The sequence below is a fragment of the Lepidochelys kempii genome, chromosome 1, assembly GCF_965140285.1.
Source record: "Lepidochelys kempii isolate rLepKem1 chromosome 1, rLepKem1.hap1, whole genome shotgun sequence".
Classification (NCBI taxonomy): domain Eukaryota; kingdom Metazoa; phylum Chordata; order Testudines; family Cheloniidae; genus Lepidochelys; species Lepidochelys kempii.
Window position 1 is genome coordinate 258,735,550 of NC_136380.1, and position 27,024 is coordinate 258,762,573.

Sequence of the window (27,024 nt, forward strand, 5' to 3'; positions counted from 1 at the left end):
GGGCGGGTCAGAGCTGGGCCCCGCCCCTTCCGCCATTGGTTGTCCCGAGAGCAGTCGAGCACACTCCGTCTCTATGGCAACCCGCTCTCCTGTCCCCCCTCCTCTGTCTCAAAGATCCGGCACGTCTTATCGCGAGAGGAGAGCGTGGGGGCAGCGGGCAGGTCTCTCGACAGCTGCTCGCCCCGGCACGCGAAGCGGGGGTGAGAGGGAAGGAGAGGTTGGGTAGGAGGCTTCCGGCCCGGAAGTGACGCGGGGGAGCGGTGTTCTGACAGGTAGAGGCGGCAGGTGGATGCAGATACCCAGCTCGAGCCAGCCGTTTCCGGTGAGTGACTGACCCCCTCCCTCATTGCAGCTTTGCCAGCCCCAAAGGGGCGAGTCTGAGGGGTCCCCATTAGCTCCCTGTCGCCCTGGCCCTGCTCTCCCCCCACCCCCACCCCGGGAGCTGCTCCCGCCAGAGCTCCTGCCCCCGTGCCAGCCTGGCCCCCTGCACCTCGCCTGCTGTGTCACCTCACCCCGAGCACCAGAGAGGGATCCCTCAATGGTTGGCAGCCCTCCCACCCCCATGCCGAGCAGCCACCGACCCCCTTGGTTCCCCAGGCCCCGGCAGCACCGAATCTGGCAGGTGGCCCCACAGCATGGGCACCTTTTCACAGACCCACCCCGTGGGGCGCAGAGCACAGGCAGGCTCCCCGTATCAGGTGCCAGCCACCCCAACGGCGTGACGGAAACTGGGAGACTTAGAACGTGGTACAAACCCGGAGAAGAACCGCTGTGCGGTTACTGTGACAGAGGAGAGAGTGAATCAGAGAGACGTTTGCTACACTCCTGTCTGAAATCTGAGGGAGCTGGAGATACGTCTTCAAACCATCAGAAATTAGAAGACTTCCTGTGAAAAAGCAGTGAGGGGAAATTGTGCGCCCCAGAATAACTGAAATAGTAAATGGATGAAGGGGATAAGACTCCAGATCCATTCAAAAGTGTTGTGCTGGCAGATACAACACACAAATAATCAAGTTTCCAAAGTGGACTGTGTTCTGTCCTAAGCATTGCCAGTACTTGAATAGCTTGTGAAACAATAAAAACCAGCACCGTTATCCCCATCCCTAACCCAGAGTGGAGAATCAGAAGGGTCTGAAATATCTTTCCTCCCCAAGGCAGGAGAGGGATTGACAGCTCCATGCCCGTTGGAAGAGAGAGAGAAAGGGGCTGACAAAGGGCATAGTTTGAGTCTTCAGATTTAGCTGCTGAGCGTAAATGAATTCAGATAATTAACTTTACTGGGTTTTGTTCTTTTTTTTCCCTCTTCCCAGGTACTTTGGTGTAAACAGAGTCTCAGGTCAAAAGACTCCAGCCATCCAGAGCGATGTTTGGAGACTTGGACTATGACATTGAGGAGGATAAACTGTGAGTGCTTCACTTCCCTTTCCCAACACCTGAATATCACTAAGAATATGTCTACACTACAGTGGGACAGCTGCAGTGCTGCAGCTATGCTGTGGTAGTGTAGACACATATTACAGCGACAGAAGGGTATTTTCATCACTGTAGTAAATCCACCCCTTTAAGAGGCAGTAGCTAAGGTGGATGGAAGAGTTCTTCTGTCAGCCTAACGCTGTCTACAGGTCGACCTAACTGTTTTGCATGGGACATGAAATTCTTCATAGCCCTGAGCGATATAGCTAGGTCATCCTAAGTTTTAAGTGTAGAAGATGCCTAAGGAGCTGCAACCCAGACCTGCTCAAAGCAGGCAGAGTTGTTCGCTCCTGGTGATGTGTGTTGGAGATCTAGGTTCATTGTTCAGTTTTGATGTCTTATTCCCTATGGCTAGTGGGGATGGAGCCTTGCAGTGGTGGTGAGCAGAGGGGAAAGCTTTTTATTGCTCTACAATGACTCTTCCTAATTTGCTGATTGCACAACAGTGTTAATGTGTTCTCAAGGTGCGCGCTCTGCTGGAATGGTAGAGAGGGAAGTAGGAAGAAATGGTGGGAGAGTGTATCATCCTTAAGGCTGTGAGTTTGTCACAGAAGTCACGGATTCCGTGACTTTCCATGACTTCTGTAGTGGCCGGTGCGCCTGGTTCAGGGGCAGCTCAGGCAAACCTTGAACCAGGCACACTGGCTGCTGCTGGGGCAGTCTTGGGCCCCTGCGCCCCCGCACCTCCCCCAGCAGCAGAGTCTGGGTGTGGGAGGGCTAGGGGGTTGGGACACTGGGGTGAGGCGGGCTCTGGGCGGTGCTTACCTGGGGGGGTTCCCCGGAAGCGGTGACATCCCCCTCGCTCAGTTGATAGGTGGAGGGGTGGCCAGGCAACTCTGTGAGCTGCCTCCGCCCAGAGTGCTGGCTTCACAGCTCCCATTGGCTGGGAACTGCGGCCAATGGGAGTGGCAGGAGCAGTGCCTGCAGGCAGAGGCAGCAAGCAGAGCTGCCTGGCCATGCCTCCACCTATCAACTGAGCGAGGGGGATGTCACCACTTCTGGGGAGCCCCCCAGGTAAGCGCCACTCAGATCCCGCCTCACCCAGTCCTGTGCCACAACCCCCTGCCCTTTCCCACACCCAAACTCTGCTGCTGGGGCGAGGGGAAGGTACAGAGCCAGGTAGGGAGGCTGTCAGCCCTGCCAACCCCCCTGCCTCCAGCACCCAGTGAGCATCCCAGGCTGCGTGTTGCTGCCTGCGTGCTCCCCTACCCCCCAGCAGGGGTCCTGAGCCATGCGCTGCAGCCCACCCGCCCTTCCCTCCCCCAGCAGCCAGGCCCCCCCCGCACCCACGGGCCCCCAGGCAGCCCCCCTCCAAGTTTTATTCACTGGTATTTTTAGTAACAGTCACGGACAAGTCACAGGCCATGAATTTTTGTTTACTGCCTGTGACCTGTCCGTGACTTTTTCTAAATATACCTGTAACTAAAATGTAGCCTTAATAATCCATAGGTCTATGACAGGCATGTGGAGCTCCCCAGCATGACAGCACTAGAATTTTATTTGGAAATAAAGGGGGTTTTTTTGCAGGGTAAATAGAGGGACTCTTTATTTTGAGAGTAGTCTTCGCTGTCAGTCATATCTCATCCCCGCATATTTATGTTGTGCATTTATTCACCTAACTCTTGCATACAGATTGAAAAAAATAGCCACCAAAATATTTGAGGGTCTTAAGTATGCTTCACAGTGTATCATGGAGTGTCTTTTCTATCTCTATTCCCCTCACATACACTCTGAAAAAGATACCTTGGGAGTTCTCTCTCTCCATTCACAGTGACAGAAGACAGAGGTGCCTAGTTTTGACCGCAACACTGGATTTGCTCGCTAGGCTACTTCCATTATCACATATGTAATCATTAGCCTCTTGTTCAATTTAGTGATTTCAAATAAACATATCTAAATCATGTTTGGGTAAGGTCCTTCCAATCTGGGCTGGAAGGCTAAACAGCAGCGATAATATGATTAGTTCAGATGAGAAGTATCTGGTATATTTTCAGATTATACGTTTTAGCTCTTGCATGCAGATACTGCTATACCAACCTGTGTCCGTGATCATTTCTCTCTATATATTGTTATAGTGGGATCCCCACCGTTCCTGGCACAGTAACCTTGAAGAAGGACTCTCAGAATCTGATTGGGATCAGCATTGGGGGAGGAGCACAGTACTGTCCCTGTCTCTATATTGTTCAGGTGGGCACTCATGGAAGAGGAAAATATTATGATTGTCCTTGTGAAGCGATGTTAAACTTGACAGATGGAAGCTATGGGGGGCATGGAGAACCTTATATTTTCTGCTTTTGTCAGAGTGCGAAGCATCCTCTTTCTTTGCCAGCAAACGGAAGTTTCTCACACTAGCTGGGAATAGTTCTGGAAGGATAGAGTTAAGGCTCCTAAATTCACCACGTCCTCCTGAGAATCAGCAGAGTGCTGGGAGCATATTAAAATTCAAAGGGGTTGGAGGGGGGGAGTGCCATATGTGATGTACTTGATCAGTGGTTCTCAACCAGGGGTATGTGTACTCCTGGGGGTACTTAGAGGTCTTCCAGGAGGTACATCAACTCATCTAGATATTTGCCTACTTTTACAACAGGCTACATACAAAGCACTAGCTAAATAAGTACAAACTAAAATTTCATACAGACAATGACTTGTTTATACTGCTCTATATGATATACACTGAAATGTAAGTACAATATTTATATTCCAACTGATTTATTTTATAATTATATGGTAAAAATGAGAACGTAAGCAATTTTTCAGTAATAGTGTGCTGTGACACTTTCGTATTCTTATGTCTGATTTTTGTAAGCAAGTAGTTTTTAAGTGAGGTGAAACTTGGGGGTACGCAAGACAAATGAGACTCCCAAAAGGGGCTCAGTAGTCTGGAAAGTTGAGAACTACTGTACTAGACTTCAAGAAATCCTGCCGTAGATGATGCACAAAGTAGAGGTGACAGGCCCCAGAAGGAACTGGGTGCTCAACTCTCCTCACATCTATGTGGGGTATCTAAGTGTTATGGGTTGGGCAGGGAAGCAAAATAGAGATTGGCCCATAAATAAGACTAATTGCACTTCTTTCTAGCTCCATATTTCCTCTAGTCTTCCTCTTCTCTCTTAGGTGTTTGATAACACTCCGGCAGCCCTGGATGGAACTGTGGCGGCTGGCGATGAAATCACAGGAGTGAATGGGAAGTCAGTAAAAGGGAAAACCAAAGTGGAGGTGGCCAAAATGATACAGGTAGTAAAGGTAAGAAGTAGGAACAGTCCAGTGGAACAGGTCGGGTCACAGATTATAAACTGTTGTCCTTCAATAGAGGCGGTCCCTGCTGCTCAATTCCAGAACAACAGCTCTGGCTTTGCTATTCCACCCAGGGAGAAGTGACGATTCACTACAACAAACTCCAAGCTGACCCAAAGCAGGGCAAGTCCTTGGATATCGGTAAGACATGCTGGTTTCTCTCTCTCCCTTGATATGCAAGGTTGGAGGAGGGTGGTGAGGAGATCCCAGCCAAAATCAAAATCAAACTTTGTTTCAGTATTTGCTGTTATTTTGTCTCTTTTAAATGGACACAAGCTAAAACTTGGGTGTTTTGGGGTTTTTTTTTAAGTCCTTCCCTGTGTTACTAATACCTGACTATTTAAAATTAAATTAACTTTATCAGTTTTGCTGTTGCTTGTTTTCTGCATTGTGTTCAGTTTGGACAGTGAAACTCAACTAGTCAGTTTCACATACTGTTTTTCATTCAGTCTGCCGTTGCTGATGTTTTTAGATTTCTGACAGTGCCTGGAAAGATTTCAGTCTGAAACTCCTGTCTTCAGTTAATCTTATTTTAGATAATCATTATGTCATTTCTCTCCATATGGGGTTTTTTAAAAATTTTTTTTTTAACAAAACCTACATTTTGAGTTTAACCTACCTGAGTGTCTCCTTTAAACATGACACACTCTGGAAAAGCTGAACAGGGCATATAGTAAAGGGCAGCCCCTTTTATTTATTTCTTTGGATTTTCTTTTGTTTTCATTGTCCCCTGTCAGTGAAGATGCTGACAAACAAAAGGAAACTCAGACAAGAGCAGCCAAAAATTCACAGGGGCTGGGAAATGGATTTCTGAGGAAAAATAAGAGCAAAGTGCCTGATTTATCAGAGGTGCCAAGTATCCACAACTTCAGCTGACATCATTGGGAGCGGCAGGCATTCAGCACTTCTGAAAAATCAGGCCCTAAATACATGTAGAGTAGTCATAGGATTACAAAAAGGGAATAATTATCTTCAGGAATCTGAAGGGTATGATCACCAAACAGAGAGGAAATGTTAAGGATGGTACAAAGACTTTTAACTAAGAGTCATGAGATAAAATTAAGCAAAGGGAAAATTTTGGCAAGCACTAAATCCTACTTGGCCTTACACTCACACTATTCTGTTAACTTCTTTGGAATAAATCAGTTGAGTAAAGTAAGCAAGATATGGTCTTGAATGTCAAGACATATTTCCTGTGGTGAGATCTATTAGGCTGTGTCTACCAAAGGAAGTTGTGGAAGCCACATTGCCTGGGGTGTATAGGATTTGAATAGAGCACATATTGTAGGAAACATACCTGCATTGGCCCAGGTTCAGATCTTCCCTACATCTAATTTCTGTGGCATTCTCTTTCGGTTCTCTGCACAGTCTCCTCTGAGCTCGGCTGAGTTAGGCTCAGTCTAGCCAGTTTGGTACCTGAAACTTGAGTTTTTTTAATTGTGTTCTTTGTGACTGTGGAAATTACCGTGATCCTGAGTTTTGACACGTTTTTGGGGGGTGTAGTGTTGAAGAAAGTGAAGCACCGATTGGTGGAGAACATGAGCTCGGGTACCGCAGATGCCTTGGGACTAAGCCGAGCCATCCTTTGCAACGGTAAGCAGCTTGCAAACGGTACCTTCCTGTTTGGCTATTGGCAATGTCAGTTAAGCTGGTATCCAATAATGCCATGGGGGACAATGTTAAGCTGGAGCCCAGTGGTACTATGGGGGCAAGGGGTTTGACTAGGGCAGGCACCTCTCTTGATACTTGCATGAGACACAGTCTCATGTACTTAGATCGCAGGACAGTGAGAGATTCCTGAGTGTTTTTTGTTGTGCAGCGTTGCAGTGTTATGACTGCATGGCAATGCAACCTCGTAGCATTTTGATTCAGTGACACAACAATCATTTTGCAAGGTCAAAATAATTATACCAAGCAACAGCCCTCATATCTGCTAGTGTCCTTCCTATCATTTCTTTAACTGTATTCTGCAGGCATTTGTTTCAGTTTTGTTGTGTCATGTCACACCTTATAGTGACCCTGTGTGAAACACACTGCCTGCAAGTGTGCCAGGTGCATAATAAACCTGGATTCAAAAAAGTCTCCCTGGCTGAATGGATATGTCCCTCATAATGGTGTCAGTCACACCCAGAAAATGCAGTTCCCTCTGCAGTCCCAAATGGATATGGCAGTTCTGAACTTCCTGTGCTAAACGGCAGGGTAGTGTGCTGTTATACAGCTGCCACCTTCCACTCTGGATGTAGCTGCATTTCAGTGGTGAATGAAGTGATTCTCCATTAACCCTTTCATGTGTGTTAAGAATGGAGCTTTTGGTCACATTTTAAACCTGGTTACAAGTGTAGGGAAAACAACTTTTCCAATTACTTGTGGCCCAGACTTCAACTTCTAATAGTCAAGGAGTTCACGACTGTCCATATGTTCAATCCCAATTCCCAAATAATAAATTAATATGTTAGGCACTGTGTGGGATGTCTGGATAAAAGATGTTGTATTAGTGTCTGTCAGGCACTTCTTCATGTACAACCTCTTCTGTCTTAGAATAGTGGTAGAGCAGAGGTTGGCAAACTATGGCCCGTGGGCCACATCCGGCCCACAGGACCCTCCTGCCTGGCCCCTGAGCTCCTGGCCCAGGAGGCTAGCCCCCGGCCTCTCTCCTGCTCTTCCCCCTCCCCTGCAGCCTCAGCTCGCCGTGCCACCGGCGCAATGCAATCCACCGGTGCTCCAGGCCACTCAGTAAGGGAGCAGGGGGAGTTGGATAAAGGGCAGGGGAGTTCAAGGGGGTGGTCAGGGGGTGGGGCTGTGGATAGGGGGCGGGGCAGTCAGAGGGCGGGGAATAGGGGGGTTGAATGGAAGTAGCGGTTCTAGGGGGGCAGTCAGGAAGGAGAGGGGGGGTTGGATGGGGCGGCAGGGGCAGTTTGGATTTATTTATAAAGTTTTACCTGTTGGGTAAGGAACCGGACTTTTGAGGAGGTGGAGAGAGAGTATTTTCAACCATTAATATAAAATAAATGCCCTCACATCCCTATGTTCCCCTGGACTTCAGCATCATAACCACCTGTTCTCTGGTTCTTTGCTCCCCTCTAGATGGATTAGTAAAGAGGCTGGAGGAGCTGGAGAGAACTGCAGAGCTGTACAAAGGTAAATTGCCCTCTTTTGTCAGACATCTGGATTGGAATTGGAGGAGGGAGGATATACTCTGTGTCCGTGGGATGATTTGTATGTTCTCTCTCTTTTCCCCAACACAGGCATGACAGAGCACACCAAGAGTCTCCTTAGAGCTTTCTTTGAACTCTCCCAGACACACAGAGGTAAACAGACTGGAAGGAATTCAGTCCTCAAAATTGTAGCAGGCTGACCGCCCTAAGATGGGGGAGTGGATGGTTATGATATTATCAGATCTCCGAAGCATCAGGCCTAATCAGTACTTGAAACATGACCCCCAATGAAAACTAGGTACTGTAGGAATGAGTGAGGAAGTGGTACACTTCCTTCTGAGTCAGTTCAGAAACAATTCCCTAGCATGGCGTTAATGGGCACTGTGCCGCCATACGTACCATCTTCCACGTGAGACATAAGTGAGTCGCTGACTATTTGTGGTCTTTAAGGAACCTGTGGCATTCTGCAAGAACAGGATTGTTACACTGCTCCTGGCCAAATTCTAGCTTGTGGGAATGGTCTTTAATATCAGACATGGAGGCTTCTCTCCAGATAAACCCCGTCTCCATCTGTATATATTTTTTTAATTTGCTCAGCATTTGGAGACGTTTTCTCGGTCATTGGTGTACGGGAACCACAGCCAACTGCCAGTGAAGCCTTTGTGAAATTTGCAGATGCCCATCGCAGCATCGAGAAATTTGGGATCCGCCTACTGAAAACTATCAAACCGGTAAAGAATCAAAGCACAGGAGAGGGGATTGGCATCAGCATACAGGAGAAAGGAGCAAAGGGGGGAGAGGAAACCAGAAATGGAGGAGTTTGAGGGTACTTTGAGGGTCTTAAAAATTGTGATGGGAAAAATTAGAAACTTTCTTTAAAGGAACTGTCTAGACAGTTAAGACAGAGTAGAAGTTGTAAATGTATCTATAGTTTGCAGAGTTATTTGAACATGGTTGTTCAAACTTCCCCCTCGGGCCACCTGCCAACTAAGCTGTCGCACTTGCATGCACACTCTCCAGTATGCCTATCCTCCTCTTGGAGCTCCACATCTGTTGATAATGTACTTACATCTACACAGTTCCTTCCGACCTTGAGTTCTCTGCTAAGACTGTCAACAAAAGGGAACAAATAGTACCAATCGTGCTGGTGACTTCTGTGCCATGGACACCTGCCCTGCTGTGAACGAGACTGAGAGTACCCTAGCTCATTGCACGCAGGCCATCAAGTCCTTTTAGCTCCCTTTTAATGCTCCTTTTCCTCTTGAGCCCTGTAACTTTACTAACATGTTTTCTCTGCAGATGCTGACTGACCTCAACACGTACCTGAACAAAGCCATTCCTGACACAAGACTGACCATCAAAAAATACCTGGATGTCAAGTTTGAGTACTTGGTGAGCTGTTCTTTCTTTTTGTTTTTGTTTTTAAACATCTGGTAGAGATTAGGTTTTATAGAATCATAGCACATGGACACAGAGAAGACCTTAGGGAGGGACAGAATCTTCCTGTATGTCTATCCAGAGTCCAGGATGTTTTGGGTGCTACTGTCGTATAAATAACAAGCCCCTTCCCCTTCCTGCCTGCCTGTCTGCTTCCCCTTTCTCCAAACGGGGTTCATTCTCCATCTGAGATATTGCATCTGGTCCAGCTGTGCTTCTCTTAGTGTCCATGGCCACACCATTTGAGAAGGTCTTGAAAAGCAGGGACAACCCCCTACACTTCTGATAGCCTGGAAACTAGGTAACACACTACTTTGTGTGGTGAAGACTTTTTTTTTTAAACCCTTGGTGTTTTCTGTTCTTTAACCCTTCCTTTGTAGTCTTACTGCCTGAAAGTGAAGGAGATGGATGATGAGGAATACAGCTGCATTGTGAGTACTGAGGCTGCAACAATGAGGATTGCAGGTTGTATTTCTATAGCATTTTGTCCTCCCTCACATGCAACCACAGAAACACACATGTGCCTGCATACAGCCATATAATGGCTCTAGCCCTGCTAATAATACATTATAATTGTTGAAGCATTCAAACCTGAAGGTCTTTGACTTCTATGCAGAAAATATAACTGATACCTTTTATGAAACAGATCCCATCATCACAAACCATTGGGACCAGTCATCACCTCTGTTGCATGCTCACTGAATTGTGTCCTACTCTTCTAGTAATACTAGTATGTGTTAAGGATAACTATACAGTGTTATCCTAATGGATTCCACCTGAGTATAATGTGCAGGTTATCTTAAGAACTGTATTAGATACTCTGCATCCCACACTAATGCAAATTTGTTTGTAAGTTGCATTTGTAGTTGTTTAAGGAAAATTGATTTCAGGAGAATCTCTACTAGTGACAATGTACTTAAACAAATATTTGTAATTATAATTGGAAGACTTCCAAAAATTCAGTAAAATCCTCAAACTGGCATGGAAAATAATTCCTAGCATTGAATATAGCCTTGTGAATCTTCAAAGTGCTGTACAAATCTTAATCCTTACCAACAACTTATCTGGTAAATAAAGACGCCCTGTGTATGCCTCAGTTTCCCTAACTATAAAAAGGGGATGTGGACTTGTCCAAGGTCAGAGATGGAGTCAGTATCAGAGCTGAGATTAGAACTCTGCATTCCTTGGTGCCCAGCTCTTTGCTCAGAGGACCAGACAATGCTTCCTCCTCAGTAACTAGTAAAACTTGAGTAACCCAACACCCCATGATGATGATATACATCCTGCTAAATGGGAGAGGAAAATCTCTGCCCCGGCCCAGCAGGGTGCCATTGTTGTGCTTTGGTACACATGAATGAAGAGTACATTCCAGACCCACAGCACAATCAAGTAAGTACTTCCTCCCTACACACAATCTGCTGTGCCCTGTGCTGATAGACCTCATCACTTTCCTCTCAAAAACGTGCTGTTGGACAATCAGTAGTGCCACCCTTACTGACTTCCAGTGCCATGACTAGAGGTAGGCAACACATGGACCCCTGGGTAGACTTGCACTATATTATTCAAGGGTTTTATATATTTGAAAAGAAACCTTGATGCTTGCTTGTGAGGCAACATGTAAATAGTGAAGCTTGCAGGAGGGTTTACCTATCTCACCTGCATTTTCTCAAGCACATGCTTGCATGTACAATAGTTACACCTCTGGCACCAGTCTTGTTGGGTACTGGTGCCTCTCTCAATAACTCAGCTCAGAAATCCAGTACCAGCTGGCCACCTGTTCTCACCTTCCCAGGTTGAAAGGGACTATAAGTCCCATTCCCTTGTGTCATGGAAATGCTCATTTCTTTATCCCTGCAATCATATGTTTGGCCTTTCAAATGGCTGTTTTAACAGTAGATTTGGATGCCCAGAGCTCTGGGCTCCAGCTCATAGCTTGCCTAGGACTAGCTCCATGTTCTTCATCATCAGTGGTTCCTGTGCTGAGTTTCAGTGGTCCCAAGAAGGCTGCAGCAGGATCACATGGTGACCTGAGGTTCATGGGGTCACATCAGTAAGCCTCTGGCACTGTGGACTTTTTGGGAGTCTCTAAAATAGTGTGGTGTTCTTGGCAGGCACTGGGCGAGCCCCTCTACAGGGTCAGCACTGGGAACTATGAGTACCGCCTAGTCCTACGCTGCCGCCAGGAGGCACGCACACGCTTTGCCAAGATGAGGAAGGATGTGCTGGAGAAGATTGAACTGCTGGACCAGAAACATGGTGAGTGTCACTGCACTCCTTCATGGCCCCTATGAGCTTCATCCAGACAGGGGTTCTTTGCCCTTGTGGTCCCTCCTCATCTTAGCCCAGAAATCCTTGCTGCCAGCATCTCACTGACCTCATCCAATCTGGTTCCCTTGTCCTCATGGACCTTTCTGTTACAATGCTTGAGAGACAGCGGTGCACAGAGCATGAATATGACTGCTGCATAGGAATAATCTTGGGGAGGGAGGCTTGGTCACAGCCTGGAGGGTGAGGGGAGTGATAGTCCTGCTGTGGGTTCTGAAATCTGTGGATAACAGATTAGTTGCAAGTAGCCTGATCACATTCTGGGGTACACACACCCCTCAAATCCAGGGTAACAGGGTGTGGACATGATGGTTGGTCACTGAAAAAGCAAGAGTGCACATGAGAGGGGGAACACCTGCTATATTCCCCACTGACACACTCCCAACCCATCCCCTCTGCAGTACAGGACATCGTGTTTCAGCTCCAGCGCTTTGTCTCCACCATGTCCAAGTACAATGATGACTGCTATGCCGTGCTCCGGGACGCAGATGTCTTTCCCATTGAAGTGGATCTAGCACGCACAACCCTGAGCTATGGTCAGAAGGACATCTTCTCAGATGGGGCAGAGGAGGAGGAGGAAGTAGGAGAGCGAGAGGCCAGGAGGAAGGAGGAAGCAAATGGCGAAAAGCTTATTGATGATGCCTGAATATGCTGACACGGCGGGCGGGAAAGACTTTAGAGACTGATAAAATCTGTTTCACATGGTGATTCGTCCTCAGTGATTTTCTGTATAAGCTCAGCCAGGGATTCCTCCTCTGCTTCGGATGGGGGCAGTTGGGATGACTTGGGTGCAAAGTCGGCACTCTTTCCAGCCTCCACTTTCTCCTTCCCTCCCTCTTTGCCTGGATGGCTTTCCCCAGTGTTCCACTGCCCAACTCAGAGGCTGAGGTAGGGGGTTACTGTGGGGAACCCTTTGAGGAATTCCCTCCCCCCACCATATGATTCCACCTGCGAAGGGGACCCTTCTGAGTGTGAAAGGCACATTGCTCCTCTTCTGCTGCCTGTGTCAGCTAAAAAAAGCACCTGAAGAGGGATGACTGTGGACAGCAAGAACGGCTCCTCCTGATCTGCCCTCACTAGATGGAAAAATGCTGAAGTCAGCAGGACCACTTGCTCCACTGCTGACTACCCTGGGACCAGAGGGTTTTGCCTTTCTACTCTCCCACTTCAAATGTTGTATACAATTCTACTGCCCCTGATGGCTCTAGGTAGGTGTGAGGATGCTAGAGGAATCTGCCCCCTCTCCACCTGCTTTAGCTACTGTTTCCTATGGAAAAGAAAGAGAACCAAGGCAAGCTGAGATGTAGAACTAGTGGTAGATGTAAACAAGTCATCAGCCAACATGGAGCCCTTCCCATGTGTAGCATCACCCTCCCCAAAGAAAAAGAAGGGAACTGGTCTTTATCAGAGAGAAACCATCTTCATCAGTACATGGGCAAAAGGTGAACCTTCTACTAGTCAAAGAGAGGAGGTCTGTGAAATTCACATTGGCTCAAGCTCACTCTGGTCCATGTGTTCCCTTGGTCATTTCCCCTCTCACATTTTGCTCCGGGTTGGCCTTAACCAGATTTGCTCCTTGAGGATGCACAGCTTGTCATGTACACCCCTCCCTGTGCCAAGAGGTGTGATCATTACAAAACTGGGGAGGAGGTACTATGGCCTTCTATCAGAGGGCGTGTTGAACAACAGACAGTCTTAGCGGGAGGGGAAAACAGTGCCTGCAGATGGAGATTATTTTAGACCCATGATGTAAGGAGTATGGAGTATTAAATCACCCACCCCCATCCTACAGCTCTCCCTGTTGCTATATGACTGTTCAGTTTGCCATTTTCTGCTGCCTTTGCACCAGAAAGTCCTGCTGGAACTCATAGCTAAGGCTCCTCACCCCTAACGCAAGGGAAGAGGAAAAGGAAAAATCAGGGGAACTAAGGATTCCTCCCAACCCCTCATCTCTTTCTCTCTCCTCTTTGGAGTCCCAGTTCTATATAGTGGCTTTTGGTTTGTGGCAGTGATCCGTTGGGGATGAAGGTTTTAACTGCTCCCAACTCCATAAGGATGACTTGTACCAGTTGGCAGTGAGCAAGGCTATTAAGGGCATTAATTTATGATTTACATGTTTTTTACTTGTTTTGTTTCTGGACTCTGTTGTTGTCTTCTCCGTGGGTGCCACAAGAAGGCCAGCTAGGGCTAGGCTCCTCTGGAAGACTTGAATGGGCTTTAATATGCTGATAGATGCCTCTAATAAAGAAAAACTTAATATTTCTATTTTCCGTTCCCTTTTCACTGGCTTTTTCGTGCTCTGTTCACGCCTCCTCATCCCTCTATTTTGGACCCAAGGTGGGACATGAAGGTTGTGCATAAAGCTACGTTCCTTTTGTCTTAAGGGGGATATTAACTCCTTGAACAGAATTACGGTGGCCATCATTGCACTTTGCTTTGTAGATGAAAAGTGTGATGTACATTCTGCATCAGGCTCTATACACAGCGGTGTCCTGTGTTCCTAGCTGTGCTGTGGCTTAGCGTAGAAGGTGAACGCGTCCTTGCAGACCACAGTCGTCCACCTCAATCCTGTCCTGCAGCGTCCCTTCCTAGGCCAGAGCTAGCTTCTAGCCACAAGCTCAGCTGCCGCACCTCAAGCCTGAGCTGACAGTAAGTCCTGCCCTTCTTGCGAGCAGAGGCTGCCCGCTGTGTCAAACAGGTAGCTTCTAGGAATGGAAAATAATGTCAGTGATGGAGCCTGATGGAGACCCAGCAAACCACAGTTCACTAGCTCTGGCTACACCCTCTCTCCCTAAGCTCTCAAGTCTGACTGGCAGAGATCACAGGGCAGGCTGCCTGGCATCCCCTTTGGAATGTAATAGTGCAATACGGTGGCACCACCGTTTCTTTGTGCTGCTGAGGGATGCCGGAGCCCAGAGGGACGCTGTTTGAATGGGAGCTGGACAAGAGCACCACAGTAATCAAGGAACTGGAGGGACCAAATGTGTATGGGAAAACTCTGTCAGAGAAGGAGGATTGAGTGCAGTTCAGGTCCTGAGCTACGGTAAGCCATGTTCAGTGCAACTTGGAAAGGGGCATGGCAAAGGTGGTGCTATACCCATGGCCCCTTTTGGGGTTGGGGGCGGGGGGGAGGAGACCTGGTCTGCTCCTGAGACTTAGCGTAGCCTGAAGGCTCTTGTAAGTTACAACAAGCTGCCCACATCCACCTGGAGGTGCTCTAGCTGCAACCTCTTTCCCTGGCCAGGCCCCTAGGCTGAAGCCAGCGTGGAGTACCTATCCCTCCTACTGAGTTCCCATTACAAAAGAGGAATTGCCAGCTACTGCTTTGTGCTGCCTATGCTGGGAGAGAGAATCTGACCCTGGGGTTGTATAACACTTCATGAGATGAAACTGAATAAAGGAAAATGTTGCCTGGATAGCGGGAATCCCTTGCCACCAGTGAGGGCCGTGTAGACTGAATTAGTTTCCCAGAAGATGGGATGGAGGCTCCTTCTCTTACATCACTTAAAAGTGCTAATGAACTAACTAATCTTGATGCTCCAAAAATGGTCAGATTTGTTTGTGAGTTTTTTAGATAAATTTTAATGTGAATACAGTGCTGGTTACAAGCTGAGTTTCCTACACAGACAGAGGGGGTAGCTACAGTGCTCTTTGTGTCGTCGTCGTCCCCGAGTCTGTCTCAGCTGAGTCCTGGATGGAGGGGCCCAATCGTGGTTGCAAGCCCCCTGGCTCATTCAGGTCTTGTCTCTCTTTGAAAACTCCTTATTGCAACAAATCAATACTGCTTGTGTAGTAGCAGCTGGAGTGTGACCTTCTCTCTCTCTCTCTCTCTCTCTCCCCCCACCAAATTTGGTTTAGCTGGGCTATCGGCTGGTAATGTCTCTACCCCCTAGTTCATATTTGAGGCAGTGACCTGAAGCGAAATGCCTGTTTTGCAGCCCTTGAGATCCCTGCCATACAGCCCTCTGGCTTCTGATCCCTTGGTGTTGTAATAGGTCCCTTGAGGTGCTGCCATGGGGTGTTTGAGGTGAAGTAATTCAGGAAACTGGAAGGAAGGGCTTTGGCTAGGAGTGTCATAGTAGACCCAATTCTAAAGCAGATTAAGTGTGGTTTAAGCATGGAAGGGAAGGTTGTTCTCTTAGAATCCAGAAATCCATCTCTTAATCCTGATTTACTATTTGCTCAAACACCCTCATTCATTGCATCCTCTGGTTGCTGCTTGTTCTTCTGCCTGAACATTGATTCCTTTATATAAGGAGTTTTCTTTTAGTTAAACACACTCCCCCAACCCTCTTGTAACCATTGCTGCCACATGGATCATCCCTTGGGACATGGTGTGTTTTTACCTGGCCCCAAAGAGAAACTCTTCCTGCTCCGTGTCGTTCCCTCACATGTCATCTACTCTCGCCTTGCAGATTCAGCCTATGGGGAAGAGTCATAAAGAGCCCCTAATGCTTAGGGTGATAGTGCAGAGGAAAAAGTAAAGTTCTCTGGCTGCCTCTGCTGCTGTTTAAAAATATTTCCCGTAGACAGTTTGTAGGGGAGGCTGGTTTTCAGGGTCTCTGGGCCTGTGTCGAATACATCAGTGTATTTGCAGTATACCGTGACATGGATATTATATATATATAAAAATTCTGTCTCTTGTTCCTTGCAGCTCCCCCACCCCAGCACAATCTCCCCCTCCAACCCATATTCCGTCCCCCATTTACTTGTCTCCAAACCAGGCCAGTCATACACTTTAGCATTATCTCTTAGTCCTGGTTTTTCTCTTGCTAAAAACTCTCTCTCTCCACTGTCAAGCCAGAGTTGCATTCACCTGGGACTGGTACTGCCCCCTCACCCGCAGGCTGCTCAACCCCATCTGCACTACGGTCCTCTGCTACATGGTTCACCGCATCGCTGTCCATGACGACAGCAGTGTTGGTGCTGTGGGACAGATGGTGGTTGTCACCAGCATGGTCCTCCACATCTGACTCTGCCTCTTCAGTATCACTTCCACCCCCTACCGAAGGGGTCTTCTCTGGCTGGGGTGTCTTCTTCCCCTGATTCAGGCAGCAGTAGGTAGCCATGCCCAGGAAGAGGGAGGAGAGTACAACCTCTGAGCCAGCCAAGTAGAAGATGATTGCGTAGTTCTTGAATGCATCCACCAAGTGTCCTGATAATCAAATGAGAAATAATTAGGGTTAGACTGTCAGCAAGTCTTTTCCAATGATATGGAAGTCGCTGAGATCAGCACCTCAATGAGCTGTGCTGGCTGAGAAAAACTGAAGGGATGTGATCCAAGAGGTTAATCTGTGACACTGCTTGTAGCTACAAATTTGCCTTTGTAATCATGACACCGTGCTGATGTGGTCTGACACTACTCCATTCCATCTTCCCAACATCACAGTGTGACGACTCAGAAGAGGCAATGGAATCACATGCAATGCTGCAGCATAATGCTTGAAACCCTTTGGGGGCCCTTTGAATTGTCCCACAAATTAAGGCTTATGGAATAACTCTGTGAAAGTCAGGATTGTCCTGTGTGTGTGGTGGGACCCTATATGTGACTCCAGGCCGGGTAAAGAGTAGGGAATAGTAGGGGGCAAATCTTAACACACAGCAAGCCCTGTCATCCCCTCGAACCTGCAGACCAAGCAGCAGCTAAGTAGGGTTATGCCAAGCAAAGTGACACTGTTACTTTCTTCCCATTCAGTTTCTGCTCCCTTAAGTCAGATCAACTGTGTTTACCAACAGACTCAAGCTTCCCCCACCATCAGGCCCCTACAGCTGCCAGGCACTATGGGCTAGATTCTGTTCGGCTTGGCATAGGCTGAACACATAAGCTTAGCCACAGTTCCATTCTGCCAAGGTTATGGTGACAGCTATTCCCTTGTTATCCTATTTTACAAACAAACTGCTCTCAATGTATAAAGATGGTCCCAGCTTCATTGCTGCAGCACCCTAAGTCCCTCTCTCATCCCACTATTGTCCTTGTCCCTCTCCACCATTCTGTATTGACTTACCCAAATAACCATAACCCTCTTTGAATCACAACTGGATGCCTTCCCAGAAGATGTTTGACTAAAGCATACGTTATTGCTCTCAGTGCAGGGGTAACTGGGTGAGGATAGCAGGCCAGTGTTATACAGGTCAGATTAGACCTATCCCTTCTGGCGTTAAACTCTGTGCATAAATGGAGAGAAGATAAAGCATCTCTCCCTCTCCAGACTGTTCAGATCCCCTCATGGTCTCCTCCTTCCCTTTTCTTTCTATTGCCATTTCTTCAATGTTCCTTCCTTGAAAGGAGATGCTCTGGTGCTGCACGCAATATTCAATAAAGGCCTGTTTCTCCACCCTTTGCATTTTTGGCTGTTGTGTCACCAAGCTCTGGACACTGACAGGCCCACCAGCAATGCTGAGCTAATGTCCCCTTCCCCTGCCACCACAGCTGCTTCATTAAGCCCCATGAATCATTACCTCTGTCTCACAATGTATTTCAGAAATCTCCCTGAAGTGGGCCAGTGTCAGCCTGTTTGGGCCTGCTACCCACCCTGGGAACTAAGCGTATTCCTGTTTGGATCAGAGAAGAAAAGCCTCTCTGAAAACAGAAGAAAAATTGTTGTTGTTAGTGAGGGTTTTCACAGTGACCCAAATTAAGCCATAGGTCTGGTCCTCTCCTCCCCACAATCATAGATATCATAGAAGTGTAGGACTGGAAGGAACCATAAGAGGTCTTCTAGTCCAGTCCCTTGCTCTGAGGCAGGACTAAGTATTATCTAGACCATCCCTGACAGGTGTTTGTCCAACCTGCTCTTAAAAACCTCCTGTGACAGAGATTCCACAACCTCCCTAGGTAATTTGATTCAGTGTTTAACCACCCTGACAGAAAGTTTTTCCTAATGTCTAACCTAAATCTCCCTTGCTTTTGCCTTCAGAGGCCCTAGTGCAGTGGTTCTGAAACGACCCCTTTGGCATCTTACTTAGTGTCCCGGACCCCTATCGTTTCTGGTATGACTGGAACACCCCTGCCAGCGTGAACTCTCATACATGGTGTGTGAGAGGCCACACTGTGCGGAGGATGCCATCTGGAGAACAAAATGGTATCCTCCATGCAGCAAAAATGCTGGAATGCTGTTCCGGCATTTTTCTGACCCTGGCTCAAGGGATGGACCCCCCCCCCCATGTAACCCACAGAGGCTGGAGACCCCACTTTGGGAGCCTCTGTGCTAGTGGAGGGTTTGATTTAACATGGCAATGGGATGGTTGGCACAGCAGGGGGAAGAGCTCAATCACGCTGTGTTTCATGCACTGTCATGTCATGGCTAGAGATTGGGTTCAAATTTTGGCTTAAGGAAAGGAGCAGAGGGGTGTCAATCTGGGTCCTGGTAGGCATTTGCCTACAATACAGCAGAAAAACCTCAGTGAATAATGTATTCAGTAAATTTGTCCTTGTTTTCCTGTTTGCAAGTTATCCACTAATAGACTCTGACAAGGACTGGTCACGTTCATCGAACACTTTATGCAAGCTACTCCCTCCCAAGGGAACAAACTATTCACTATTAGTTACAAAGAGTGAGTGATGAACTCACCTTAGTCACAGGCATATTATTGCCATTCCATAGGTGCTGGAACTAGGGGGGCTGCCGCACCCCCTGGCTTGAAGTGGTTTCCACCATCTACACGGTTTACCATTTAGCTTTCAGCACCCCCACTGTACAAATTGTTCTAGAGCCCCTGTGCCAGTCCCTTATTGATTGAAAGACTTTGAATCTTCTCTCTAAAAAAGATTTTGAGATGGCCCTGTGCACAATTCTGGCAGGGATGCATTGCTACAAACATTCATGAGACTTGTGCTTTCCGCAAACAAAAATAGTCACGCTCATGAATATGCACAGCAACAAAGCAGAAGGGCTGTGAATACTAATGAGAAGTTGCTGGTTTTTAGACACATTAATGTTCACAAATGCTTTTTGCAGTATTTGCCAGGCTTTAACAACAACATAACCTTCTCTTCTTACCCACGCAAAGCAATAGCAGGGGGTGCTATTGGTCAGGATTAAGGAACACTGGGGGTAGATCCCACTATAGGTAGCCCTAACTAAATGCTCCTAGTTTCTAATTTTTTATGAGCAAAATAATAGAATTCACAAAAAGAATCTCTCAGCACACCGGTTATATCAGTTTTGTTGTGCATTGGGTTGGACTCAGATTCTTCATTTCAGATGGTCTTTTTTTATAGGGACAATTGAAATGAAAAACCAGGTAAGTATTTTACTGTTAAAGTATACTTTATGAAAAATTGATTAAAAAAAGAGAAGTGTATGTACTCGCATACACACATCATAAAGCAGGGGCACCTTTTTCCCCCACTTGTGCAAACAGAGGCAATTAAATAGTCCCTCATTCATTCCTCTCTAAAGATAGGAGTTGAACTATTCAACTCCCTTCAGTAATCTGCTTAGATGTCCTCTCCCTCAAGGAATTAAAGAGGTGCAGCCTCATGAACCCTTCAGATGCCAGGTACTGAAGCCACCCCACCCTGCTCTGATATCTAGGATGCCATTGGATGACTATGGATACCATTCCACCAATCAAAAATTAGGGCTAGAAATATGCAGTTAAAATGCCTGGATGCTTCCAAATTCTTGAGAGAACTTAACCATTAGTGTTACCCTGTTGGTCAAGAGTCCCAGTGTCAGGCCGGGAGGGCAGTTGGGTGACCGACAGCTCTCTCAAGCACAAACATACCTGCTGAGGGTGGCCCAATGAGCACAGCAAAGGCTTCAATGAGCAGGACCAGCCCAATGGCACTGGAGAACTTCTGGGATCCAACAATGGCCATGAGCACCTCAAACTGCAATGCACCCACCATGCCGTAGGAGATGCCAAAGAAGACACAGAAGATGACCAGCGCCGTGTACGTGTTAGCCCTGGCACTGCAGATGTCTGTCAGGCCATTGAAGAGCATAGCAAAGCTGAATAAGTAGGCGACATGGGGACGTATCCACTTCAGCCCGGCCAGCATCCCACAGGAAGGGCGGGCAAAGATGTCTATGAAGCCAATGATGGACAGCAGGAAGGCAGCTTCTGTGTCTGGCACTCCTATGTCTTTGGCATAGTTGACCAGCAATATGGGGGGCACAAAGAGACCCAAGACCATGATGAACTTAGCAATGGAGTAAATGACAAACCCCCGGTTGGAGAAGATAGAAAAATCCAATAGCTTCTTCCCTTTCCTGGGCTGCTTCTTCTTCTTGGTTTTCTTTGACTTTTTGACTCCATCAATGGTGCTTATGGCCTCCTCTGCCCTTTCCCCAATGGGCAGCATCTCCTTGGCTTCATATTTGTCCTGAACTCTCTCCATCTTCCGCTTCATCCCTGCCTCAAGGGGTCTCATGACTGCTCCACAGGTGCAGCAATTGAGCAGCAAACCCCCCATGATGAGGAATCCCCCTCGCCAGCCAAACTTCTCGAGCAAGACCTGCCCCAACGGAGAGAGGGCAGAGAGGAAGACAGGGCTCCCAGCTGCAGCAAGCCCATTGGCCAGAGGTCTACGTTTGTCAAAGTAGGTGCCAAGCATGATCAGGGAGGGCTGGAAGTTCAGAGCCATACCTAGACCTGTGTGCAGGGGTAGGGGAAGGAGGAGATGGAGAGAGTAATGGGTGAGATACCACAGAGACAAGAGGACCACAACAAATGCAACCTCTCAGAGATTCTGCATGCACACACCTAGCCCAAAGACCCTGTCATGTAGTTTAATTCTCTTCCCAAGTCTTAGACTCTCCCACTTGACTTACTGTATGAAACTCATAGGCAGAGGCAGGACCAGATCCCAAAGAGCTTATATTGCACTGGGACTCACCCACTGTCACCTGCCTTTGCTACCCCGTTCTAACTGGCAGGCCTTCTCTGAGGGCCTGTATCAGGACTTCTCCATCACCACTTTACTTGGGCTATTACCCGTTAAACTCTTGATCAGTCCCACTGTGACCCCACCTCAGGCTGTTCCATTGTCAGATTGCATCCAGAAGAGAAAATATTAATGGACCAGCGTTTGGGTTTTTTTTTCCTGTTACTATGGGTTCTTCTTCCTCCTGGTGCGTGTGTCTCTTCCCTTCTCAGAGCTCAGTGGTTTCCCCCCACTCCATACCCTAGTGACTCTGCCTCTGTATGAAGACGGCTGTGTGGAGTTCCTTCTCTAGCCCATCCAATCTTGCTAAATCAATTGATGAGCCAGACTTAAGGTGTTTCTCCTGCCAGCCCCTGAGTGCTGAGCCGATCGTCCTCACAGTGCTCTCAGCCTTTGCCAGCCAGAGAACGAGGGTCTTGGACACTGAGGTCCTTCGGCCAGGTCTGATTCCATCTATGCAGCTCCAGATGGAGGCAGGCAGGAGTCTCAGTCACAGCCCAGACCCCTCCTCTTGCCTCCTCCAGCCTCAAGAGCCAGTGCCATAAAGCTGCTGCCATGGCAGGCTGTCCTCCCAACAGCCACGTCAGCTCCCTGAGCACATCCACAGTAAGGAGAAAATCCTCTTCCCTCAGCAACCAAACTTTGTTTCTCCAGAGCAAAGGGGGGGCGGGAAACACGTCATGAAGCTGTGTGTTTCTCGCTCAGTCTCCACTTCTCTCCCCTATGGCCATGTAATCCTTCCATTGACTTAGACCCCTTTATTTCTCCATCATCCCTGCCAGTGTTCCTCACAAGTCCTCACTCTGCCTTGTCTCCCTCAGGTAGCAGCTTGCCAGCCTGAACTACATTTAAGCATGTGTCTTGCTCACACAGATCCAGTGGAAGCACAGACAGGGCCTCTCTATCATCCCCTGCCCATCTCTCCCTGCCCATCTCTCCCTCCCCTCTCTGCCTTCACATATTTATACATCTCCAGTCACCATGGTAGTTAGACATCATCTATGTCCCTTCTGTCTCTATCCCTGCCTATGTCATTCTCCCACCCCCGGCCCCAAGCTGCTGGGATCCGACAGGTGCACTCCCCCAGCTGCAGCGCTCCCCCTCCGTAGGGCTCTCACCTGTCAGCATGCCAGCCGTCAGGTACAGCTCAATAATGTTGGTCGTGAAGGAGGCTAGGATCATACCAGAAGATGCCAGGAGCCCACCGACAAGCATCACAGGCCGGCACCCAAACTGGTTCACCATGATACTGCTCACAGGCCCTGAATGGAAGCAGAGAAGCCAGAGTGAGAACCGGAGAAAACAAGGAGTTAGGGCAGCTATGACCAAGTGACTTCTCCACACGCCTGCAACATGTGAATGCAGAATGCTCAGACCAAAGGAAATCTCCCTCCCTCACCGTCAGCTCTGCTCTGGAGGTAGAGCGTCAGCTCTAGGGTCCACACAGAGTAGCCCTGGCTCCACACTGCCACAAGGGTGACCTGGCTTTGATTCCTTCTTTCCATGGCGCAAGAAGAGACTTGGTGTAACATGGAGACAGCTATACTCTGCTTCAGTGAGGGCAGCAAAAGGGAAGAGAGGGACCCCCTCCGGCTGACCAAGGAATGGAGCTGATGAGCAGGCAAAGAGAACTTCAGGGTGCCAATGGAGACATAGGGGATGTCTGAGGCATGGGGGACGAGGGGGCATAGATTAGGACATTGCATGCTTATCCCCTTTTTGGGAGGGGTGTTGGGGACAGAGGTCTCTCACCCTGCCCCAACTCCCATTTGGTTTTAGTGCAGAGGCGGGTTGGGAAGCATAAAGAGAAGGTTAAAGACCCAAAGGAGACGTCCGCTCTGTGCCGTGTCCATGTCTGAGTGGGGGAGGGCTAAAGTGGGGGTTTGTTGGAAGGGGGACGGGGCTCACACTAGCGTTCTCACCTGTGCCATACAGCATGGCCAGCATGATGGACGAGATCCAAGCTGTGTCGCTGTAGCCCACATGGAAATCGTGCATCAGCTCCTTGAAGTAGACGCTCACTGCCTTAGGGAAGGCGTAGGAGAAGCCGGTGATCACAAAGCAGCCCAGCAGCACTATCCAGCCCCAGCCACCATCTGGGGGCTTCACCGAAGCTGGCAGCTGGCCCTCCTCTGGGTCAGACCTCCCCATTTTCTAATTTGGGGGAGGGGACCCAATGCCAAGCGGGGGAGAGCGTGCAGTAGACACGGATCTCCAAGAGCTGCAGGATGAGAAGAGCATGCAGGACACACGGTTACAATGGCAGCTCCAGCCTTCCGCCCGGCAGTCCACCACTGCCTGTTGAAGTGCTTACATTCACTTGTGCCAGTATTTGTTCCCACCTTCTCTGACCTCTGCCCCCTCGTCACATGGAGCTGCAGCATGGTCTAATGGCTAGGGCACTGGAGTGGGAGTCAGGAGACCTGGTGCTATTCTGAACTCTTTGCCACTGACCTGCTGTGTGGCCTTGGGCATGTCCCCTCACCTCGCCTCCTTGTGCCTGGTTCCCCTCCCATGCTTTGGCTGCCTTGTCTAGTTAGGCTGGAAGCTCTTCAGGGGCTGTTTCTCAAGCAGTGTTTGCACAGCGCCTAGCACAACAGGACTCTGGTTTGGGTTGGGGCCTAGACATGCTATAAACCACCACTTGTGCTCCCTGCAAGCACACTACAGACAGCCCCCCCACACACACACACCCTCTTTCTGAGCTGCCGAGGAGACAGATTTTTGAAAGGGGAGGCAAGCTAGAGCTGTAGGGTATTTACATGCCAGAGGGATTAGGGCTCTGTACCTATATAACTTACTTTGCCAGAACAAAGGCAGGGTGAGTTGGGGGTGGGGGGTTGTCTTGTGAGTTTCTCTCAGAAGCCTTAAGCTGGACAAGAATTTTGCTCCCACTGGCCAGTCTGGGTTTGTTTTTCTCACTTCCACAGTCCGTGCCAGGGCGCCCGTTGGGCCCTTCCCAATGCTGAGCATGGTGGACCCTGGGAGCATACAACAGCAATACAGGGAGGCCACAGCCTCTCTCCTTGTCACCCAATAGCTTTCCCATGTCTCTGCAGGAACACACCCTATGCTTTGGCTATAACTGCTAACACACAGCACTTTCTCACTGCTGGTCAGAGCGTGGATTGCACATGGTATGACAGGTTCCAGAGAATCCAGGTGGATTTCCCCAGGCTTAGCTCACAGCTTGCCATGACACTTTCCTCTCCTGGCAACGCAGGTTTCCCCTCTCCTTCCAAAACGCCTCTCCCCACCCCATTGCCACTGGCTGCAGTACTTTGAGCGGACAGGTCACTCTTTGATGATGTCTCCATTCCCTGCCTCAGCCAGTCCTGGGAAGTCCCAGCCTTCACTCTGATCTGGGACTGCCATGAGCCAAGGAGGCTCTCATAGACAAGGCACAGGATAGGGAAGCAGGAGATCTAAGCTCTATCCCCAGCTCTGCTGCAGACTGTGTGTGTGTGACCTTGAGCTAGTCATCTCCCCTCTCTGTACCACCTGCATAACAGAGAGTCTATTTCAGCCCCCTCACCACAGAGGTGCTCATGTTTATAAAGTGCTTTGAGATCCTCAGATGGCAGGGCAGAGTGGCATTATTCAGGGTAAACAACCTTCATGGGGCAAGAGTCAAATTTGGAGAGCAGCCCCTTCTTCCCCAGCACCAGCCAGCCTCAGTAGTTTTGTGAGATTGCTAATTCCTCGCAGGGGGTGAAGGGCTGGTGTTTCACAACCAAACTGGTTATGGTGTAGGCTGTTGGCAGGTCAATATGGCACAACTAAAAATAAAAATAGGGCTGGGTGTTTCCAGGGGGTGTCTGCAAGGGGGTGAGCAAGGACTATGTAGCACCGCACCAGCTGAAATGGGGAGATTGCCTGTGGGCCTACAGTAAGGGACGCTGTTATACCCACAATGCACTGCTGGGCTGATTTGCATGAGAAGGCACCATTGGCTTTGGGCCAGTTGTCACTAATCAGGTTTCTGAGCCAGGCTCAGCACGTAGAGGTAGGCACAGGGCTGGTGACCCCAGATGCCCTCAGCAGAGTCTCCCTTCCCCGCACCAGGAGGAACCTTCTTCTGGAAAAACGTGGTCAGTTGTCCAACCACAACACACTGCTAGGGGCAAGTGCCGTGGGCCAAGCTCCATTGAAGCGAAGCTGGAAAGGCTATTTCTGGCATTTCTCCCACAAGGCCTAGTCCAGTGCCGCCTAGTCAACAGTCACTGGGAACCTGTCCCACAGGAAATCAATGGCCAGAGGGATCTTGCTGTGAGGGTGGATTTAAGCTGTCTTTCCTTTGGACGGTTCTAGCCAAATGGTCCTCACATGCAGAACCAGCATGTGCTGCGAGCTTCCGAAATCAGGCAGGCAAGGGGCCAGCAAGCTCTGCCCGGTGTTTCAGCCCATTTATAAAGGGCTCCAGCTCCCCCCACACACACACCGGCTCAAGCATTCTCTACCTGCAGCCAAGCAGCACCAAGAAACTCATTCCAGACATAAGACTTGGCGCTCGTACAGCACCTTAAGCGTTCAAAGTGCTGCATGTACATTACCCCATTAATATTCATACACACACACACGTGTGTGTGTTACAGATGGGGAAACTCAGGCACAGAGATGATAAATTACTCGCCCAAGGCTACCCAGGGAGCCAGCAGCAGAGTCAGGATTAGAACTCAGGAGCTGTGACTCCCCCCATGCTGTGTTTATTTATCTAGCCCCTACTGCCAAAAAGAATCTGAGCCTTACAACCAAGTCTCCCTGATTCAGTGCAAATGAGTGACAGCAGTAGGAAAGGGCTGTGGGAAAGGCATTTCCACGCTAAGTATTCACCGATCGGGGTGAGGATAAACCCAGATTCTGCTGTCAACCACCAACAGTTCTAACCTTTTACTGCTCCAAATGATCACGTCAAACAGTGGCACCCCGGCAGGTTGATTTAGCAACACTCCACTCTCCGCTCCGCCCAAAACCCCTCTCCAGCTTACTAGCAAGCAAGTTACTATTGTATTACAGAGCACGTGCTCTAATGGAACAAAGATTCCCAGATCAGTCTTGGACCTGGACCACTGACTGGCATCATCTGATGCATGCAGCTGTGCTGGAGGAGTGTCTGCTGCCAAATGCACGCACCCAGGCAGACACAAGGACACCTGCCCCAGATTCTTGCTGTTCATTCCTCTGCTCATCCTTACGTTTGTCAAGCTGGTTGAAACCTCTGTGCTCAGCACCATGATCAGAGGTTTATTGGGAAGTGGGGAGGCATAAGCAACATGTGTTCTAGCTTGAAATGTTCAATAGCTTCTAGGCAAGGGCATTGATTTGACCCTCTGGCACACACCTCCTCATTTGCAAAACATGGTCTGATGTGCCATTTACTCCAGGCTCTGAAAAACAATATGGGGAGCGTAGGTTTCCCGCTCAGAAGTTCACAACAAATGCACTGGC

At 48.7% G+C, this 27,024-nt stretch overlaps 2 protein-coding genes across 3 annotated transcripts; one reads left to right on the forward strand and one right to left on the reverse strand.

The window, feature by feature from the left end:
• The first annotated feature begins 29 nt into the window (after positions 1-29).
• PICK1 (protein interacting with PRKCA 1) lies at positions 30-13,949 on the forward strand. 2 transcript variants are annotated; one of them, XM_073326029.2, is made up of 13 exons: positions 30-322; positions 1,311-1,404; positions 3,549-3,660; positions 4,588-4,716; positions 4,842-4,908; positions 6,271-6,360; positions 7,852-7,905; positions 8,013-8,075; positions 8,520-8,653; positions 9,222-9,314; positions 9,740-9,790; positions 11,471-11,615; positions 12,091-12,238. In XM_073326029.2, exons 2-13 carry the CDS (start codon positions 1,364-1,366, stop codon positions 12,141-12,143), a joined length of 1,032 nt encoding a protein of 343 aa, XP_073182130.1. In that variant the 5' UTR covers positions 30-322; positions 1,311-1,363; the 3' UTR covers positions 12,144-12,238. The 2 variants fall into 2 exon arrangements, with proteins under 2 accessions (XP_073182130.1, XP_073182120.1); XM_073326019.2 differs by having other exon boundaries at positions 34-322; positions 12,086-13,949.
• Positions 13,950-16,452: 2,503 nt separating this feature from the next.
• SLC16A8 (solute carrier family 16 member 8) lies at positions 16,453-23,752 on the reverse strand. Its single transcript, XM_073326042.2, has 4 exons — positions 23,499-23,752; positions 22,695-22,838; positions 20,415-21,284; positions 16,453-16,839 (listed from the first exon to the last, which is right to left on the reverse strand). The coding sequence occupies exons 1-4, from the start codon at positions 23,725-23,727 to the stop codon at positions 16,457-16,459; spliced, it is 1,626 nt and encodes a 541-aa protein (XP_073182143.2). The 5' UTR covers positions 23,728-23,752; the 3' UTR covers positions 16,453-16,456.
• Positions 23,753-27,024: the final 3,272 nt, after the last annotated feature.